General features: G+C 43.7%; 1 protein-coding gene across 1 annotated transcript in view; it reads left to right on the forward strand.

The window, feature by feature from the left end:
- Positions 1-2,665: 2,665 nt before the first annotated feature.
- Positions 2,666-22,171, forward strand: part of WBP1L (WW domain binding protein 1 like) — a 59,101-nt gene continuing 39,595 nt past the window's right edge. Inside the window, exon 1 of the mRNA XM_075841074.1 lies at positions 2,666-2,869. Coding sequence (XP_075697189.1) covers positions 2,804-2,869 — 66 coding nt within the window. The 5' untranslated portion in view covers positions 2,666-2,803. The remainder of the gene's footprint in view (positions 2,870-22,171) is intronic.

Genomic DNA, 22,171 nt, shown 5'->3' on the forward strand with positions numbered 1-22,171 from the left:
CAAGTACCGTACCGAACACAGTGCAGGGAGCCGGGCTCCTAGCATCATACTTATGTACGATGCTAGGAGTCCCTGCCTCGCTGCAGGACAACTGTCCCGTACTGAAAACATGATTACAGTACGGGACAGTTGTCCTGCAGCGAGGCAGGGACTCCTAGCATCGTACATAAGTATGATGCTAGGAGCCCGGCTCCTTGCACTGTGTTCGGTCCGGGACTTGCGGCCGAAATACGTCCGTCAATTACGGACGTAATTAGTGTGTGTGCACATACCCTAAAAGTACAACTGGGCGTGTATTATGTGTGTACATCGGGCGTTTTTACTACTTTTACTAGCTGGGCGTTCTGACGAGAAGTATCATCCACTTCTCTTCACAACGCCCAGCTTCTGACAGTGCAGACACAGCGTGTTCTCGAGAGATCACGCTGTGACGTCACTTCCCCAGGTCCTGCATCGTGTCAGACGAGCCGGCACCAGAGGCTACAGATGATTCTGCAGCAGCATCGGCGTTTGCAGGTAAGTCGATGTAGCTACTTACCTGCAAACGCTGATGCTGCAGAATCAACTGTAGCCTCTGGTGCCGACACGATGCAGGACCTGTGAGTGACGTCACAGATCTGCACTGCCAGAAGCTGGGCGTTCTGAAGAGAAGTGGATGATACTTCTCGTCAGAACGCCCAGCTAGTAAAAGTAGTAAACACGCCCCGATGTACGCACATAATACACGCCCAGTTGTACTTTTACTTTTCAACACGCCCAGTTGTACTTTTGCAAGCCTCATTTGCATAAATACAAAAATGGCCATAACTTGGCCAAAAATGCTCGTTTTTAAAAAATAAAAACATTACTGTAATCTACATTGCAGCGCCTATCTTCTGCAATAGCAGATAGGGGCTGCAAAATCTGGTGACAGAGCCTCTTTAAGGCCTTGTTCACACAGTGCAGATTTGCTGCAGATTTTGCATGAGCAGATTTGGCAGATTAAGCCAAAATCAGGAACGGAAAATAAACAGAAGAAATATATAAAAGAATACCTTCTAGGCCAGCTCTCCTGGATCCAATTCTGGTTTTGGCTTAAAAATGCATGCAAAAATCTGCAGCAAATCTGCACTGTGTGAACAAGGCCGAAGTGGCATAGTGCTTGCTTGAGAGCCGCAGCCCCTTCATGCTAGTGACAGCTCGGCTGAGAGCAGGTCTCAGGTCACTGACACACAGGATTCACCTAATATCAATCACATCTAAGTTATGAATTTAGATATAATCGATATTAGTTGGATCCTGTGACATGCAGGACCCACTCTCAGCCGAGCCGTCGGTTCAGCTGAACTGACTGAATCGGCTGAGACAGAACGATACAGCTTCTATGCATAACGGATACATAGAAGCTGTATCTTAAAAAGAGTACATTTGAAAGTTGATTAAAAGCACAAAATACATTCATTTAATTAATTGGCTTTGTATTCCACTGTAGGACCCCTGGAGGTACACAATGATTGTCTGGAATACGTAGTCCGTGTTGATAAAGGTAGATGGCTATACAACAGGCTAGGACTTGCGCTGCTGCTTGGCAATCTTCTGCACCCTCAGCAGGCGACATATACAGATCCCCACACTCTTGTGATACGTGTTGTATTGATATGCGCATGACGGCCACCAATCCCCAGCGCTGGAGTGAGGCTTTCTAGGCATAGTACATTTGTATTCATTTACTCATACATTTGATGGGGACCATTGTTTTTCCTTTAGGTTCCCTGCACACAGAATGAAAATGTTGTGGATTTTCTGCGCAGGAAAATCTGCAGCGGATTATAGTCCCGGTCATGTGGATGAGATTACAAATCTTAACCACATGCCGTGGAACATTTCCGCACGGAAATCTGAGCATGTTGTGGATTTCACCCATTTCCTTGTAGAAATGGTGAAATCTGCAGCATAATCTGAGCGTAGCATTGATTCCCCCCGTGGTTCCCACAGTGCAGATTTTTCATGTATGTTTTAAGCCAAAACCAGGAATGGAACCTAAACAGAAAAAAATATATAAAGAAAGGCCTAACAAGTTTCCTCTCCTGGATCCGTATGTGGTTTTGGCTTACAAAATGCAGGCAAATCTGCACTGTGGGAACCCAGCCTAAGGGTACCCTGCGGATTTGCTGCAGGTGTATTTACACCAGATATATTTGAGTTGATACATTGATTACCCCTGTGTATTTGTCCCAGTATGACTGCTCAATTAAATCACAAATATCGAACATTTGAATGTTATATTAACGAGGCTATATTATTATGTATATATCTTTTCTTAAAAACGAGAATATACATATTTGCAAAAACGCGGCACAAACCGCGTCAAAAACGCAGAATGTAAATGACGCGTCTGAAGAACATGGTGCGCTTTAATACACACGCATTAATGCTGAGCTAAAATTTTCCCGTTATGAATTCACTCAGAAGAACATACATCTGAGAATTTATTTTCAAGCCGTTATATAAAAACACATAGCTTTCATGCCACCTTCAATATGGCTGTATATCCCGGACAGTTTGCCGTCCAATAACTGGTAACTTCCTATGCCGGTGTTCACCAATCAGTAAGGCGCTCTTTGTTAGCTTTAAAATGCATCCCCCGCCTTTGGCCAATGAGCGTCTGTGTTCGGGGAGGTGGGCGGTTCCAAGCTGCCTGCTTTAGTGCAGGTCCAAGTTAGGTGGCCTCGCTGGGCTGTGTGCTGCTGCAGGGCTTGTTTGGCTGTTGTGTTGCAGCACGCACAGGAAGGACTGGAGCCAGGGACAAGAAAGGGAACAGGACATGAAGATGTCTGTCCTGCTGTCTCAGGCTGTCCCTAGCAGCGCGTCTGGCAGTATGGAGCCCCAGGTAAGTGGTGCAGAGAACAGCACTAATCACATTCCTGCACAGAGCTGGGAGTCCTGATCAGGGGAACAGGCAGAGAAAATGTCACAATCTTTCCAGGCTGTTTGTTTCAGGCTGAGGTGACACTGATACATTTGTTGCATTATTTGAGTCACGTGATCCCTTGCTTTTCAGGGTACAACTTGTGGCTCACACAACATGGTGACTTGCATTGGTGATGCAGGGGTCAATCTCAATTACTGAGTGTTTCTAGGAATTATTATTATTTTTTTAATCTTGTGTTGGACTCAATTAAGCGTTGATATAAATATTTGCGAAGTTTACGTTGACCGCTGTCGGAGAGCGTGTTTGTGCTGTTATTGGTCCATGTTGTCAACAAAACTTTGACAGCTATATTGCCATTGTGCCGCTCTATGCATTCCTATGATTGCCACTGCTGCCCACATTCAGATACCCTTGCTTTACTGCACATCCAAATTTAGTTTTTCCGCCTGCCATAATGTGTGTGTGTGTGTGATATGTCCATTGTCTCCTGTGGAATTCAACCTGGTGTCAAATTTGATGATTCTCCAAAGTGTTGAGTTGCGTACATTGTACAGTGGCTAATGTTATTTTACTTTATCGGCACTTAAAGGTTTTGTTTTTTTTTTTGTTCCGTCCAAACTTCACTCAAAGGGGTATTTGAACTATATGCCGTGAATGTGTAATGGGTAGGGATCCCATTCTGAGGACCCAGTCAAGAGAACAAGGAATTAAGCCGCGTTGTGCCAAGCAAAATGGCCTATAAGGGGAGGAGGGCAGTTATGGGGGGCATTATACTGTGTGGATGGCAGTTATGGGGGCATTATACTGTGTGGGGGCATTATAATGTGTGGAGGCAGCTATCGGGCATTATACTGTATGGCAAGCACTATGGGTGGCAATATACTGTGTGGAGGGCAGTTATGGGGGGCATTATACTGTGTGGAGGGCAGTTATGGGGGGCATTATACTGTTTGGCAAGCACTATGGGTGGCAATATACTGTGTGGGGGCAGTGTCAGGCTGGGTTCACACGACCTATTTTCAGACGTAAACGAGGCGTATTATGCCTCGTTTTACGTCTGAAAATAGGGCTACAATACGTCGGCAAACATCTGCCCATTCATTTGAATGGGTTTGCCGACGTACTGTGCAGACGACCTGTCATTTACGCGTCGTCGTTTGACAGCTGTCAAACGACGACGCGTAAATGGACTGCCTCGGCAAAGAAGTGCAGGGCACTTCTTTGCCACGTAATTTGAGCTGTTCTTCATTGAACTCAATGAAGCACAGCTCAAGATTTACGAGCGTCTCAGACGGCTCGCAAAATGCGAGGAGGAGCATTTACATGTGAAACGAGGCAGCTGTTTTCTCTTGAAAACAGTCTGTCTTTTCACACGTAAATGACAGCTAGCGTGTGAACATACCCTCAGGGGGTATATTATACAGCAGACTCCGGGGATAAATATTAACTCAATGGCTTAGCATGCAAAAAGGGGTGTGGACTAAATAATCGTAATCGAGGTTACGTGTTCAATTAATCGTGATTTTTATTTAGGTCATAATTGCCCAGCCCTATCCACAGCACAAATCTCTCTGTTGGTTTGCTACAGTGCATCAGCGCAGGTAAAATCTGTCATCCTGGTGTCTAGGCTGTTTAGCTCGCAGAGCAAGAAGAAATGTAAAAAATAGTAAGAATTTGAAACAGAAAGTATATTAGAAATTTGTGGAACTTTCAACCTACAATGTTTAAAAGTGTTTTTCCCATAATAAATATTTATCCCCTATACACAGGATAGGTGATGAATATCTGATTGGTGGGGTCTGACGGCTGGGATCCCGAAAACGAGCTTACCCTGCTGTCTTACTTGGACACCCATAGGAATGGAGCAGTAGTGCGTGCGCATGCTCAGCCACCGCTTCAGTCATTTCTATGGGGCTGCTGAGCGCTATCTTTGTGATGGGTCTGGGGGATGCCAGCGGTCGGACCTCCACCGATCAGATATTTATCACCTATCCTGTGGATGGGTGTTAAATAATGATTATGGGAATGATTTTATTTACATAAAATGGCAAAAACCCCTTCCTGTGTTCTATGGCCCTGTTCACACTGAGTATTTTGCAGACAGAAAAAAAAGATGGCATTTTGAGGCAGATTTTGATGTTTTTCGCCCACGACCATTTAGGACCGCAGGCAAACAACGCACCGAAAACCCTTTTTCTGCCACCCATTGATGTTAATGGAAGGTCAGAGGCGGAAGCGTAGCAAGAAAACATGCTGTTTTTTTCACGCGCGCAAAACTGCCCTGGACATAAAAACCCTCCCATTAAAATTAATTGGAGGCGGTTTCGAACGTTTTTTTTGGTGCTGATTCCGACACGTTTTCCGCATCAAACCAGCGTAAAAAAAACTGAACTGAGCCAACTGTTTTGCTTTCTTTCATACAGAAATCATATTCCAATGGTTCCACACAGGGCTCTTAAAGAGACTCTGTCACCGGATTTTGCAACCCCTATCTGCTATTGCAGCAGATCGGCGCTGCAATGTAGATTACAGTAACGTTTTTTTGTTTTTTTTTTAAAAACGAGCATTTTTGGCCAAGTTATGACCATTTTTATATTTATGCAAATGAGGCTTTCTAAAGTACAACTGGGCGTGTATTATGTGTGTACATCTGGGCGTTTTTACTTCTTTTACTAGCTGGGCGTTGTGAGGTGGGAGTGTATGATGCTGACGAATCAGCATCATCCACTTCTCTTCAGAACGCCCAGCTTCTGGCAGTGCAGACACACAGCGTGTTCTCGAGAGATCACGCTGTGACGTCACTCACTTACTGCCCTAGGTCCTGCAGCGTGTCGGACCAGCCAGGACACATCGGCACCAGAGGCTACAGATGATTCTGCAGCAGCATCGACGTTTGCAGGTAAGTAGCTACATCGACTTACCTGCAAACGCCGATGCTGCTGCAGGATCATCTGTAGCCTCTGGTGCCGATGTGGCCAACACGATGCAGGACCTGGGGCAGGAAGTGAGTGACGTCACAGCGTGATCTCTCGAGAACACGCTGTGTCTGCACTGCCAGAAGCTGGGCGTTCTGAAGAGAAGTGGATGATACTTCTCATCAGAACGCCCAGCTAGTAAAAGAAGTAAAAACGCCCCGATGTACGCACATAATACACGCCCAGTTGTACTTTTACTTTTCAACACGCCCAGTTGTACTTTTGCAAGCCTCATTGGCATAAATACAAAAATGGTCATAACTTGGCCAAAAATGCTGGTTTTAAAAAAACAAAAAAAAAACGTCACTCTTATCTACATTGCAGCGCCGATCTGCTGCAATAGGAGATAGGGGTTGCAAAATCTGGTGACCGAGCCTCTTTAAATGACATAGAATGAAATATTATGTGGAGGTCACATCGCAATCATTGACAAGTGTCCAGCCAGTCCTGGGACTCTGTGATATGGTGTTTGATTATAATGTTTGTTTTAGGCCTTATTCACACAAACGTGTTTAACGTCTGTGATACGCACGTGAAAATCACGCGCGTCGCACGGACTTATGTTAGTCAATGGGGCCTTACAGACATTTTGTGATTTTCACGCAGCGTATGTCCGTTTTTCGCGCATCACGCACCCATTGAAGTCAATGGGTGCGTGAAAATCACGCGCAGCACAGGGAAGCACTTCCGTGTGTCGCGCGTGATTTGCGCAACAGTAGATCAAGAAAAGGGAAAAATAAAACCACTTCCTTCATTTCTTTTTCTAAACATCAAAACCGCGTGTCATAAGGATGGCATATGCGTGAAAATCACGCAGCCACGCACCAAATACTTATGACACACGGAACTGCAACGCGCAAAACGCACACGTTCGTGTGAATAAGGCCTTACGCTGTATTTTTGGAGACCTTTTTAAAATGATATTTCGACTTGATGTGTTGTATGTAAGTCACGTGTTCCTCTCCTTATATTACTTATATGTGGGCAGATTGTAAGCGGTCTACACACTTTGACTTAATGGAAAACGTCTGTTGTATGTAAGTCAATCTCCTACATCAGCAGAAAAGTCCATTCTATTGTTTTGTGCAGTTAAGGTCCTGTTCACAGCGTCGTCTTTCCGTTGAGGGGTTCCGTCGGCGGTTTCCGAGTCTGCTTAATTATTGATTCCGTCAAAACAACGGAACCCTGTCACAACGGTGACAAACGGAAACCATTAGCAAAGTTTCCGTCGCCATTGAGATCAATGGTGATGCAAACGAACTGAAACCTCAGACGGAACCCCCTCAACGGAACGAAAACGCTGATGTGAACACAGCCTTCGATATATTTCAGCCAAACCCGCTGATTTCGGCGGGACCCACTATAATGTGTATGGAGGTGCCCTGACTCTTCCCCCGACTGGGATTTTGGGGAAGATAAGGACCAGGGATGTTGAATTTTAACATGCCTGATCCTTTTGTTCGTTAGTAGATATTCCGCTGCCAGACAAGTCTGAAAGCGGCTTTCTCCCTGAGAGCACGTGCACGCTCGGCCGAGTGCGTATAGGGGAGTTTTGAGTCTGATGAGCGAGTGTTCGGCCATCCGCTATCTAAAATGTATGGCCAGGTTCAGACAGCGTTTCTTTTTATGTGTTAAAAAAAATATCTACAGAAACTCCTGCAGCTTTCTAAAGCTTTAAGTGATTTTGTTTTAATTTTTTTTTATTTTTATGCAATTTTACTGACATTCTTATATTAAAAAGCTTATTAAAGTCTATGGAGAAAAACACCAGAAAAAAAGGCATACCTTCAGCGTGTTGTATTTTGAAAAAAATAAATAAAAAATCACTGGCCACCAAAAACGCCACATACCAAAACGCTTCAAACGTTTGACTGCAGCGGCATAAAAAAAACATCAAAATGATGTGTGTGAAACCCACCCTATTATAGATGCATCATGCACCACCCGCACCCCTTTACTTTATCAACAACCAGAGACTTGTGTCCCGTCTAGACAGTCCGTGAGCTAAATATATCAAAAGCACAAATCTCTCTCCTGCGCTCCTTGTTACAATGTATCAGTAAATGAAAATGTATCCGCATGCTTCCAAGCATGTTTATGGGAGAGTCAGGGAACTATAGGCTATATTCGCACAACAAATTTTTTCGACATGGGGTTGGCTGAGATTCTGTGGCAGAAATGCGAGGCTGACATTTTGATTTCTTCCACAGAACAGCCAAGGTTTTTGCATGCGGATTAGCCCCGTTTAGTGGGAATAATCTGGTGTGGCTACCTGATTCGGTCTTGTGGTGTAATACGCTGTGGAAACCGTGGCCGGAAGTGTAATTTAATTTCCTCCTTTTTTTTTCCTCCTTCTTGAAAACAATAGGGGGCTTTTTACAAGTGGAATACACGCACATTCCAGTGTAGAAAATGTTTTGAACAAGGCATAGGCTAATACAGCAGTTGCAGACATAGACTTTGTGGTGTAATATATGCACTATGCAGTTTAATCTTGCCCCTAAGGCTGGGTTCACATGAGCATGTTACGTCCGTAATGGATGGAACGTATTTCGGCCGCAAGTCCCGGACCGAACACACTGCACGGAGCCGGGCTCCTAGCATCATAGTGATGTACGACGCTAGGAGTCCCTGCCTCTCCGTGGAACTACTGTCCCGTACTGAAAACATGATTACAGTACGGGGCAGTTGTCCTGCAGCGAGGACAACTGTCCTATACACCATATATCTAGCTGTTGGTCACACTTGAGTACTTTGTGTGACTGCTGCAAAGTAATAGAGAGCCACATTCACAGCTTACATGAGTGAAAACTGTAGCAAAACTGTTTAGTACATATTGTTCTGTCACAATCGCGGTTGTGGTTTTTGTCACAGAAAAAGCTCTATGAAATCGCAGTTTTCAATGCTGAGGTTTTACCTATTGAAGTTATTCGGGGGGAAAAATAAACTCAACAAAACCACAAAAGAGAGTATGGGGGTATGCATCAGCTTTAAAAAAAAAAAAAAAAAGCCCACATCAAGCAACTAGGCCAATGTTTTGCAAGGAACATTTCGATATACGGGTCAAGGTAATGTCCGTAGGCCTTAAAGGGGTTTTCCAGCTACTAAATATCGATGGCCTATCCTCTGGATAGGCCATCGATAGCTAATGGGTCGATGTCAGACTTTTGGGACCCCTGCCGATCAGCTGTTTGGAAGGGGCCGCAGCGCCCGTACAAGCGCTGCTTCCCCTTAATTTCTTCTTGCTCGCTGTGAGTCGTCAACACGCTCCGCTGCGGCCCCTTCAAAATAGCTGAGCGGCGGGGGTCCCAAAAGTCAGACTTCGACCCAACAGCTATTGATGGCCTATCCTGAGGAATAGGTCATTCATTTTTAGTGGCTGGAAAACCCCTTTAATAACCGGGCCTCAGTCTTTACCCATCACAGGAGCTCCTAATAACTGGCATATTGGTCGTTTGCTTCACTGTCAATTAATTTGGTTCAGGATATGTTCCTGCCACCATCCATCTCTGTTGAGACCTTGGGGAATACCTCTTAACATATATGCCGAATGTATAACCCATGTAAGCCTATGGGAAAAAATATTCCATAACGCAAGAACTAGAGAAATGTGGATTATTTCCCATAGGCATGCATTTTAGTTTTCCGCAGTGTAATTTTATGCTGTGGAAATACAATGCAATTACGCCACGTGCGATCAAGTCCTAATTGTAGATCAGTTGGATCACCGCAGGATCCGCTCTAGGAAATACCTAATCCTATTGACTACCTGAGATCTGTCCAGATATGATTTGCGTTATACAGTTAAATGTTACCTCCTTTATGTAACTGTTTTGTATGGCTAGTTTTAGGCTACATGCACACGTTGCGTATTTTGCTGTGGAAAATATGCGGCGAAGCGTATAAAATGCACCTTCAAATGCGCTTTTTTTCCTGCAAATTTCTTGCAGTTTTGCTGCGTATTTTCCGCAGCAGAACCAAGAAATTTGCAGGGAAAAAAGCGCACCTGAAGGTGCATTTTTTTGGTGCCTTTTATACACTTTGCTGCGTAAATCTCAGCGTTTTCATGCTGCGAGTTTTGCTGAGTATTTCTGTAGAACTACAGGGATAGTAATTAAAAAGCGGAATCGCAAGATAAATTTATCTGCCGCAGTTTTGAAAAATACGCACCGTGGGGCAGTTTACCTCCCAAGAAATACCGCCGCATGGACATATTACCTGTAATCTTTTAAACTATGCTGGTACTATATTACGCTGCGGTTTTGGTGCACACAAATACGCGCGGCAAAACAGCACATGATACGCATCGTGTGCCTTGACCCTTAAGTTAATTCACACAAGTGTTGTGCATCTCCAACGTGCAAAACGTTAGCTTTTCACGTCGGAGGTGCGTCCGTGGAATGCGATATCATGCATCCCCATAGACTAGAGTCTATGGAGGAATGCGTGAAAAAATAGGACATATCCTTTTTTTTTTTCTCACAGACCCTTCACACGGTCCGTTGAAACAACGGCTGTGTGAACGGCCCTATTGAATCCAATAGGTCCGCGTCACACAGACGTTTAACACGTTCGTGTGAATAAGACCTTAGGCCTTATTTACACGAACGTGTACGTTTTGCGTGCGTAAAAAACACGCAGCATTTTGTGTCAGTGTTTTGGTGCGTGTCTGCATTATTTTCGCGCGTATAGCAAGTGGTTTTGACGTATGTGAAATGAAGGTGGTGGTTTTCTTTTTCTCATCATTTTTTGAGCTACTGTTGCGCGAATCACGCACAGAACACGGATGTGCTGTCCGTGATTTTCATGCACCCGTTGACTTCAATGGGTGCGTGATGTGCTAAAAACCCTCCAGCATAGGACATGCAGTGAGCTTCACGCAGCGGACATACGTTGCGTGAAAAACACGGAATGTCTGAATGGCCCCATTGATTTACATAGGTCCGTGCGATGTGCGTGATTTTCACACGCGTATCACGGATGTGAAATACGCTTGTGTAACTAAGGCCTTAGGCCGGATTCACACGAGCGTGTGCGTTTTGCGCAAAAGGCACTTGACAGCTCCGTGTGTCAGCCCCGTGGGGTCCACCAAGATAAGCAGGGTAATGAACATACAGACAAGCAGTAGAAGACTGAATTCAATGAAATGCTCAGCCCTTAGTCAGTCTTCTACTGCTTGTCTGTATGTTCATTACCCTGCACATAAACCAATCACGTACTCCGAATATTCACAGCGCAACCAATCTGAAAGTTTACAGTGCTTGGGAATAAGTGACTGGGGCAGAAGAGGATGGAGGCGCAGCCTTATATAGTGGATCGAGCGGGTTCCCCAGCAGCATTTAAAAAAAAAAAAAAAAACAGGATCCTGACCTGTCCACAGAGTTTAAGGCAGCACAGAGTATTTCAGGAGATGAACGTGCGGATCTTGTGCGGGGTGGTGACTTGCCAATCATGTGAAGGTGTTATTGAGGACAGGAGTGGAGGAGAGGTATCAGACTGACAGCTACGTAATGGTAAGAGCAGAGTTCACAGCAGCACAGAATATTTCAGGAGAGGAGCGTGCAGATGTTGAGGAGTGTATGACGCTGACTGGTCACTGATTGGTCAGCGTCATACACATAAACACGCCCAGTTAAAAACACAATACACGCCCAGTTGGACATAACGGAAAAAAAAACGCCCAGTCGTCCATTTCAAAGCTCATTTGCATATATATAAAATAGCTCATAACTTGGCCAAAAATGAACGTTTTTAAACAAAAACGTTGCCGTTATCTACATTGCAGCGCCGATCACATGCAATAGGAGATAGGGGTTTGAGAATCTGGTGACAGAGCCTCTTTAAGTTTATGGACCATTTTATTGGTTTTGAGCATACTTCAGCTTATGTCCGCGTTCAAGAGATCACACGAGCCGCTGGAGATCGAGCCGTCAGAGAGCCATCTGTCTGATTTCACTGTAAACAGAATTCTGCCGCGTGCTATTTTTTTTGGAATACATGAAGGCTGCAGAACTACAACTGTTCAGAATTTTTAATAAAAATGAATTGCAAAAATTATTTTTACAAAATACATGCAAATAAGAAAATGTGCCCCAAAGGTGTCTTAAATAGTAAATGTGGTGTTGACCCTTTTCTTGTTTTTGCCATATTGAGCTCCATGCACATCCCGATTCAAGGCGTGATCTTCACATTAGGCAGAGAACCAGACTTTTGTATGTAGGTTTATGTGTGGCTAGTGCAGCTTTATCCTGGTAGTTCATAGTTGGTGGCTTAGAGATGACTTGTGGTTTTGTTCAGGGCTTATTTGTTTATCGCTTGGCTGCTGTTTACAAAGAAGATGATCTAGCAGCTTCCTACACCCAACAACCATGGAATCCACTCCCAATGGGCTCCACATTACTATCTGTTCGTATACTGGACAATGCCGGCCATGGCCTATTTAGGGCTTGTCTGCACGTAATGGAATTGCTGCAGAAAATTTCTGCAGCGATTCCGTTGAAAGTAGCAGACCTTCCGCTGCGGATAAAACACCATTTCCTGTGTTTTTTGTACTGCCGAAAATGGTGCGTGTTTTGCTGCGTTTTTCTCAATGCTGGGAGACGGTGATCCTCTGAAAAACGCCGCAATTCTGTCCACTTTCCGCAGCAGGAATTGCCGTGCTGCAGTACGAAAAATACACACCGCAGGTCAATTTCTGGTCTGAATTTTTAGATCTCATCCGCTTTGCTTCTACTCTATTCTGCTGTGTATTTTCCATCTGCAATTCCGGGCGAAAAATACGCAACCATTCCACTACGTGTGGACAAGCACACATCGATATTGGGAGGGCATTTTAAACATTCCGACATTTGATTCCCAGACGGGAAGTGCCATTCTTTGCTCTAGCGGCCAATCAGGGGACCGCTAGAGCGTCACTCCGAGCAGGGGGCGGAGCTTGCAGCGTGCAGATAAGGAACACTTGCACATCAAGTTCCTGTATGAAGTATACCTTTTCAACACAATATCGTTTACAGGTCCAACATTCTATGCTAAACCATTTCTTATATCTTTATCGTGATCAGTGCTCCATTTTTTTTCCAGAAAATCAAATCCCCTACAAAGACATATGGGGAAAGTTAACAACGTTCCTACGCCAGTTTTCTGGTGTAGAAATGAAATATAGCGACTTCTGTGCTGTTTTCCTTGCTTAGCCGAAGGGGCATGGGCACCCGCGGTCTGACGCATTTACTCTAATTTACGCCAGAAGCTGGCATAAATTATAGCTGAAATTTACGCCACTGTTGTATCAGAAGATGCAACGGATATATTAAGGGGCGTGTGTGACATAATTGATTCGCATCTTTCACTAGCTTGTTTTTTTTATTAAGACTGGTGCAGTCCTAATATATCTCCCCTATAGAGTTAAGACTTTTGACGTGTCAGTGACACGTCAGAAATTTTTTGACCGGTGGGGGTCTGAGCACTGAAACCCCCACCGATCGCAAAAACGAAGCAGCAGGACCCCTATCGATCAAATTTTCTGACGTCGCTATGACTTTTTTTATAAAGTGTATGTACGCTTTAAAACCTTGCAAGAACAATGTGTGATAAAATGCAGTAATACACCACAGCACGTTCTTAATCTTGACACAACAAAGGGTTCAAAAGCAAGGCGTCTTTCATCCAAACACTATGTGCAATAAATTATACATAGAGACCACATTGAGTTGTTATAACATCACTAAAAAGTAATAATGCATTGTTATAAGTGATTAAGAATGAGCTCCAATCTAGGAACAAAGTAACCTAATCAATAAACAATGAACAACAGTAGTCGGATAATATCCCATTAGGTAATAGAGAGCAAGTAAATATTAATCTCCTGATCAGTGAACGTTGTAAGGGCAGCATACAACTAAAGGGGTTTTTACTCTGGGCCATTATCGGGCAGATGAGCGTTCATAGAAACAGGGCAACAATCAGCAGATGAAAGGGCAAACACTCGATCATTTGCTGGTCTTATCATTTAAAAAAAGTAAAATGTCACTGTCTGCAGCACATCTCTCTGTGTAAACAGGGAGAAGCGCTGCCGACATGATGATAATGTATGGGGACGAGTGATCGGGGTAACGACCGCTCGTCCCCATCCATAGCTCCGTGTGACAGAAGCAAACAAGCGCAGATCTACGATGTCTCCTTGATCGGCGCTCGCTGCAGTGGCTAATTTATCGTCCGATGTAAAAGGATATTATGGGCGAGGCTTTAAGGCCCTTTTTACACCAATCAATGATCGGTCAAACATGCATTCATATGAACGCTTGCTCCCGATCATTGCCGTGTGTAAACGAGACAACGATCCGCTGATGAACGAGGGAGATGTGCTGCCGACATGATGGAAATGTACGTGGACGAATGATCGTAGTAACGATTGCTCTTCCTCATACATAACTGATCATTGCTCCTTTATCAAAAGAGGAATCAAGCGCAGATCAAGCGGTCTCGTCGATTGGCGCTCGTTTTCTTGGCCATTTTAAACCATTTAATCGGAGAATCGCGGCCAATGAATCAGGCTTTGGAGTTGGAAAGTCCAACCACAGTTGCCCGGTTTTTAAAAAGGCTTTCCTATTATTTTCCCAGCCCGCATGTTCTTCCGTGCGGCAGATCTGGTGTAGCGTAGAGAACCAAATATCAATATTTGGAGGATCCATGTCTTTCCATCTTACAGTGCTCAGTAGTTTAACTGCTGATATCATTTGAGCAGGAAGTTCAGCATGACCTGACCTATATTCAAGGCTAGGGAGCCAAAGTAAGACCAATTCTGGTGTAAGTTTGTGAGTCAAGCATGTATTTTTTTCTATGAGGCTTTCTATGTCTTCCCAGAACTTCTGTATCCGGGGGCAGTACCATCAATTGTGGGAAAAGGAGCATTTTTCTCCATGGCACCTCCAGCATGAATCATTAGAGCAGAGATATATTTTATATAAGTATTCAGACATCCTATACCATCTTGAGAGCATTTCGTAAGAGTTTTCTTGTACCCGTATGCACCTTGAATACCCATGGGAATGAGTCATAATGGATTGTTCTTCTAGAGAGATGGATATCCCCAGCTCCGCTTCCATATCTGAAATAAACTTTGGTTTGGAGTCTCCTCTAACAGCAAACTCGCATACGCTTTTGATAGAATTTTTGTGTGGAGATAAGGTAATGGAAGGTAATTCCCTAGCCAAGTGGGGTCTGGGTGCGGTGAGTGTTCGTTTAAAGAACTTTTGGCATGTAGACGAGATCCATTTTCTGTAGTGGACTAAGAGGTCTAAGACCCACAACTTTCCTTTCTAACAATGACTGGAGTTCTGAAGCAGTTGGGGACTTTACAATCTGGGAAACTTTCACATTCGACATTCTCACCCAGTCATTAGAGACATCCATAGTCTTGTCCTCTAAAAAAAATTAGGATAGAATGGGGATAAAAAATTCTCAGAGGGAGTCCTTGCTTTTGCTTGATAGCACACTTTCAACATATCTCTAGTAATATCACTGGCAAGTGTTTGCTTATTAGGTAACCAGCATTTAATCCATAGAAGATAGGAGACACTGCTTCCTACTAAATGGTTCTCTATATCAACATGAGGGTTGGATACAGATGGGTTCACCAGTTGGGTCCTTGATATTAAATGACCAGCCCTATAGTCTGTCTGAAGGTCAAATAGAGAATTTTTTTTGGGGTGACCGTAAAGAATGAGCTAATCTAAGGTGTTTAGCTCTTTATAGGATAATAATCAAGAGACTCCTCGGTTTCAAAACATATTTAGCAATATGAAATGGAAGAGCCTGAAGGGTATGAAGAATTTGCAGGAGGTTGTAGGTCGCCAACAGGTTCTTTCTACCTATCCAAGACACATAAGGTAATTTTAAGTTTATGGAGGTAGGCTTGTATTTTAGCGTTTTAGGGCAGGAAATTCAGCTTGAAAAAGAGTTTGAGATCTGAACACCCAAATATTTAAAGGCTGTTTGTGGCCATTTTAAAGGGTTAGTAGCTTTAATAATTGAAATTTGATCCGCAGGGACATTGATGTTCAAAGCCTCATGTTCTTCCAGGTTTATTTTAAAATTTGAGACTCTTCAAAATTCTGTGAAATTGTCGGATAGAAGGGTTTTATAGGGGTTTGTTAATAAGCAATAGTAAGGCCATGGATATCCTTAACTCGTCTAATGCGGTGCAAAAAAGTATCCATAACTAACACAACTAAAGTGGGGGTCAGTCGGGTCCCATTTCTAATGGAAAAGGTGCCCGATAGCGTGCGATTTATTTGTATCTAGGCAGAGGGTGACATATATAACGAAAATATGAACGATTTAAAGGTGTGGGTAAGGCAAATTTCTTTAGGATCTCCCGCATATACTACCAACTAACCATGTCAAGTGCCTTCTCGGCCTTCGTGCCAAGGAGCACCGTAGGAATCATTTTCTGGCGGGTACAACAAATGGCATGTTTCATTCTAGAAATATTATGTTTGCCTTCTCTTTTGGGAACAAATCCCACCTGTCCCTCTTAACATTCTATGCAAAGGGGGTGCTAACCTTTGGGCTTGAACCTTCACCCATGATTTAACATTATTCAGTAACAAAATAGACATGTAACTGCCACAGTTTTCGGGGTCCTTCCCTTCTTTAGGTAGTATCATAATGTGAGCAGCAAGCGCCTGTTCTGGGGAAGTGGTGCCCCCAACAGCAAATTACAGACCTGTAAAAAATGTGGGAGTTATTGCTTCTGAAACTTTTTGCGATATGAAATTGGGTGCCCATCTGGACTGGGGCTTTTCCAAATGGGCATTATAGCTAGCCCCTTTTTCTGAAGTCTTAAAAGGGACAAGCAAGGAGACTTTGACATTATTCGACAAAGGGGGGGGGGTGTTCAAGGAGTTAAAGCTATGTATAACCTGTTTATGGGTACATGAAACCGTGTTGGGAAGCTTCCAAATTGTATGTACAGGAGTAAAACCCTTGGAATTCTGGCAAGATGGGGTAAGTTTAGGTGACTTTTGGGCTTCGGCTACTTTTAATGAACGCAATAAATGCTCTATCTGGGGGTTAATCAGATTGGTCATGAGCTTGGAGCATTTTTTACCATGAGCATAAAATTTGTATTGCACGGCTTAGAAGGATTTGCCCGTGTTGATACTTAGCAGGTTTTTCAACTATTTTCGCAGTTGAGAGAGGTCTTGTTGGGTCGACACTAAGGAAGAGCGTTTATGTGGAGTCTCGAGCAGATCTCTGAGAAAGTAAGGAATTAAGGCCCAGTGTTTTCTGCTTTTTAACTTGGGAACCCAAGGCAATTCGCTTTCCTCTCACAAGGGCCTTGTGAGTCTCCCAGAGTATAGGTTTGGATATTTGGAGGCTATCATTAACTGCAAAGAATTCCTCATGTGTTTTTTATTCGCCACACTTTCAGGGATGCCCCTAAGCCGGAGACTTTTCTACGACTACAGTTCTTCTGGTCTTCCAGCTGGAGGTTTTTGTTGAGGTGAGTCTGATGCGTGGTCAGCATATTGTGCGTAAGGTCGCTGTGGTGCGTAATTGCAGCTTTCGCTCCTTCAGCACGCCGACTCTATGGCCTATTTTCTTGATGTCTGTGTTTGTTTGCCAGCTCCTTCATGGCTGTAGACCTCGAATGTTGGAGTGCCTTCTTTGGAAAAGCTCATGAAATCGGGAGAGGGTCAGGCTCACCACCTGCATCTCGCTATGTGCAACACCTCGCCTCGTCCGAGTCCTCGGCAGGAGGATATGTAGGTGGGTTATCCAGTTCCACTTTGCCACGGCCCGCTTATGAGGCTAGCTTTTTTTTTTTTTTTTAAAGAAATTTGTCCATGTCGGATTGCTGTTTATGACCTGTGGGAGTGCCCTGCGGATCTCGGAGTCTTTCTCTAGTTGGTTTGACAGAGAATATCGCTCATTATGCTGGGGAACTATGTGGCTTGGTGAGTATCTCTGCGATCACACATCCATCATATAGCATGGCAGAGCCCCCCCTCAACACATGCTATTTTATGGAGTTCAGTGTATAAAGTGAGCTCCTTTTCTACCCTTTTTTTTTTTTTTTTTTTTTTAATGCATAGGGATTTGGACCTCTGTCAGAAAAAAACAACAACGTTCTATGGCTGCTATAAACTGGTATATTAAGAAATAAATCATCACATAATTATTTGTTTAAAAATGTAAAATATTTTTTAAATTATAAGTGCTCCTCTTCTTCCTCTTCCTCCCTACATGTACACTCGCTGAATATGGATTTTACCAGTGAATTTATAGGGAGTGATACAAGGATAGGAGTCTGCTTCTTTTTCCACTTATCAAAGTTTCTTATTACCGCTTGAACTATTGGTAATGGGGAAAAAATGTAATCCACGGTTACACTTTGAGTGGACATTAAAGAGGCTCTGTCACCACATTATAAGTGGCCTATCTCCTACATAAGGAGATGGGCGCTATAATGTAGGTGACAGCAGTGGTTTTTATTTTTTTAAAAACCGATCTGTTTTCACCACTTTATTAGCGATATTAGATTTATTCTAATGAGTTGCTTATTGCCCAAGTGGGCGTGTTTTTACTTTAGACCAAGTGGGCGTTGTACAGGAGTGTATGACGCTGACCAATCAGTGGCCAATCAGCCTCATGCACTCCTCTCCATTCATCACTATGTGCTGTCTTAGGGCGGATTTACACGAACGTGATATACGTCCGTGCAACGCCCGTGATTTTCACGCGCCTCGCACAGCTCTATATTGGTCTATGGGGCCGTGCAGACAGTCCGTGGTTTTTACGCAGCGGATGTCCGCTGCGTAAAACTCACGACATGACCTATATTTCTGCGTTTCTCGCGCATCACGCACCCATTGAAGTGAAAATCACGCGCACCACACGGAAGCACTTCCGTGGGACGCGTGTGATTTGCGCAACAACAGTCAAAAGTATGATTGAAAACAGAAAAGCACCACGTGCTTTTCGGTTTACAAACATACAAACGGAGTCATAATGATGGCGGCTGCGAGAAAATCTCGCAGCCGCGCATCATGCACTGATGACACACGGAGCTGTTAAGTGCCTTTTGCGCCCGCAAAACGCCGCGTTTTTTGCGTGTGCAAAACGCACACGCTAGTGTAAATCCGGCCTAAGACAGCACATAGCGCATAGGGATCCTTTTAGATCACTATCTAAATGAATGGAGAGGAGTGCATGACGCTGATTGGTCAGCGTCATACACTCCTCTGTACAACGCCCACTTGGTCTAAAGTAAAAACACGCCCACTTGGGCATTAAGCAACTCATTAGCATAAATCTAAAATCGCTAATAAAGTGGTGAAAACAGATAGTTTTTTTTAAAATAAAAAGCACTGCTGTCACCTACATTATAGCGCCAATCTCCTTATGTAGGAGATAGGGCACTTATAATGTGGTGACAGAGACTCTTTAACTTTAAGGTACTCTAAGGTATCTTAAGCCATTTTTGTTGAACTGTAACACCAAGAATGTGTGCGTAAACTTCACTTTTATTTTCTTCTACTTTTCAGCAAATCTTTCTTCTTCCTCTTTTTCCTTATCATTTGGAAGAACATTACTTATAGAAAAGGAAAACTGCCAAGTATATGTGTGAAAGTACCAGACCTGCTAGGACAGAATGAATGATGGCGACAACAGTCTAGTCAGTCTTATCAGAAACCCTCATTGATTGATTGGGGCGCTGGCCTGTGTCTGGTTACACTGCATACCATGTATATGTTGTGAAAAGGTAGGATTTCTTTATAGTGGCAAAAGCACATCTACACCCAAATGATAAAGCTTGTGTATGCTTTTAATGTTTGGTTTTCTCTCCACTCTGTCTCCCTTTTTAGAGCAGCAGTTGTTGCTCCAGAGTTCTTTCTGTTGTAAAGTGTGGACAGGAAGTTGCAACTGTGGTCAGCCATTTTGAATGTAGTGGAGAGCTGATATTGGTCACCAGATCACCCAGCCTATATAAATGACATTTCTGCAGAGGGCTGGTAGCTATGGCCCTTCCACTGCACAGAAATGGCTCAATTTAAACCAATGGTTTTCCATATGCAGGGATTTCTATACCTTGGAGCTGCTGACTGAATGATGGGACCACTTATATACCCCATGGCAGATTAAAAGATTGTCCAGTACGAGCGCTGCGGCCCTGTCAAAAAGCTGATCAGCAGGGGGGGTCGGGAGTCGAACATCGACCCATCAGAAATTGATGGCCTTTCCTGAGTACACAAAACAAATCTATTCCACAGCACTGGACTACAACTGGTTGCACGCCTCAATTGTACCTGGTTCACGGTCCTCAATATCAGGCAGACAAAAAATGGACAGAGGCAGCACTTCCAAAAAGTATCAGCAATTTATTCACCGGTGCGACGTTTCAGTCCAGCAGGACCTTTCTCAAGCCATTAATTTTTTCAGACTGGACAACCCCTTTAAAGAGGCCCTGTCACGTCCCCAGAAAAGGTCATCTGTAGCCTTGCCCTGGATTCCAGCGGCGTCTATCTCATGTTGCTAGGTGCTCTCTACTATCACGCGAGTCATTAGGTGATGATCATCGGTTTATATTTTTGTGTGTATGCCTCACTTGTGTTTTCATGGCAGCTGTTAAAAGTGCACATCCTCCATACTAGGGTTGACTTCCACGTGGTGGCCGCCTTTTATTTGTATCTTTTAGAATAGCATCTTTAATAAGAGCAGTAGATTTTGTGGAATATTCAGCTTCCATACGCAAACAAGACCATCTGGAACTTTTCTGAAAGCCATAACAGAAACTAGAATAAAACCGAATGTGGGTGTACGACTAATATTTGTACGCCAACAGCACTCTGTGCTCCTTGAAATACTAGGGCCTAAAACTTCAGCAGGTAATCCTTACCAGGCATGACTAATAAACCTGCAAATGTGCAATAGTCTAGGAAGATAGGTCGATGACTCGCAGTACATACAGTACTGAATATACATTAATGCGATCTCACAGGCAGAGGTTTAGTATTGGTGAAGAGTGTGTAAAGCAATGGTGCACACTTTTCTTCGTCGTTAAAGGAACAGTGTCATCACAAATATTTTATTTATATGTTAAAGATGTTAGTGCCTTAATATAAACGTTTATTTTCATTTGTGTGTTTGTGTTTTACTGTTTCTTTTTTTCACACTTTTTTTTCCCTATGGGGGCTGCCATTTTTTGTTCCATTTCTGTGTGTGTCGATTAACGACACACACAGACATGGAACACGGCAGCCACAGTCCCATAGGGACTGCGAACGGCTCCCGTCCCATTGACTGCCGTGTACGGCGTCTGTGTGGGAACTGCGCATGCGCCGCTCCCACACAGTCCTATTCGAAATTGGCGCCGTCCGGCGCCATTTTCCTGTGGACCGGAAGTCGCGGCCGGACAGTGATATTACTACTTCCGGTCGCGGCTTCCGGACAAGTGCACATGGGACAGCGGCAGCAAAGGGAGCGGACGGGCCGCGGCGGCAGGAGCAGGTAAGCGATTTCAATGTATGTTAGTGTTTGTGTGTGTTTACTACTGCATGTAAACCTACTACACTGTGAGTTACCTCAAAAAATGGCGACACACAGTGTAGCAGGTTAAACCTTTCAAACCCCTCGTTTATCCCGGCACTAGCCAGGATAAAGGAGGGGGGGATGCTGAGCGCTCACTAGAGCGATAGCTTTTAACCCAATGTTGCAATGCTGCAATTTTGGGAACTAGCTCCAAACAGCTCCATCTAGTGACCAAAAATGGGTAGTATTATAAATTTTGAAAAATTTGAAAAAATTTATAATATTTCCTGACTCGCGAAAAAAATAAAAAAAATTTGAACAATGTTTAATCACCCACACACTAAATGTTTAAATTTAAAAAAAAAAACATGTTTTTGGGGCGACACCATGCCTTTAAGTCTGAATGTTTATTACTGGTGTGTGTGTGTGTGTATGTATGTGTATATATATATATATATATATATATATATATATATATATCTCTCTTCCTTGGTTTATTTGCATTACAAACTGTTAATACCGCTAGATAGTGAATGAAGAAAGCATTAGAAACATACCTATGTTTTGATGTGGCAAACGGTAAAAAAAGTACTTTTTAATCCCTCCGGCGCCGTATGCAAGTCCGCCATTGAGTGTCCGTTACACCAGGTAGTGTCCTGCATCCTAGCGATTTAAGCGCTCCCCTCTTCTAGTGATGCGTGGGATTTTGAGAGACGGTGTGATGATCTAGCGGCAGGGGAGAGACGTCAATCAC

Source organism: Rhinoderma darwinii, chromosome 11, assembly GCF_050947455.1.
Source record: "Rhinoderma darwinii isolate aRhiDar2 chromosome 11, aRhiDar2.hap1, whole genome shotgun sequence".
Taxonomy (NCBI): domain Eukaryota; kingdom Metazoa; phylum Chordata; class Amphibia; order Anura; family Rhinodermatidae; genus Rhinoderma; species Rhinoderma darwinii.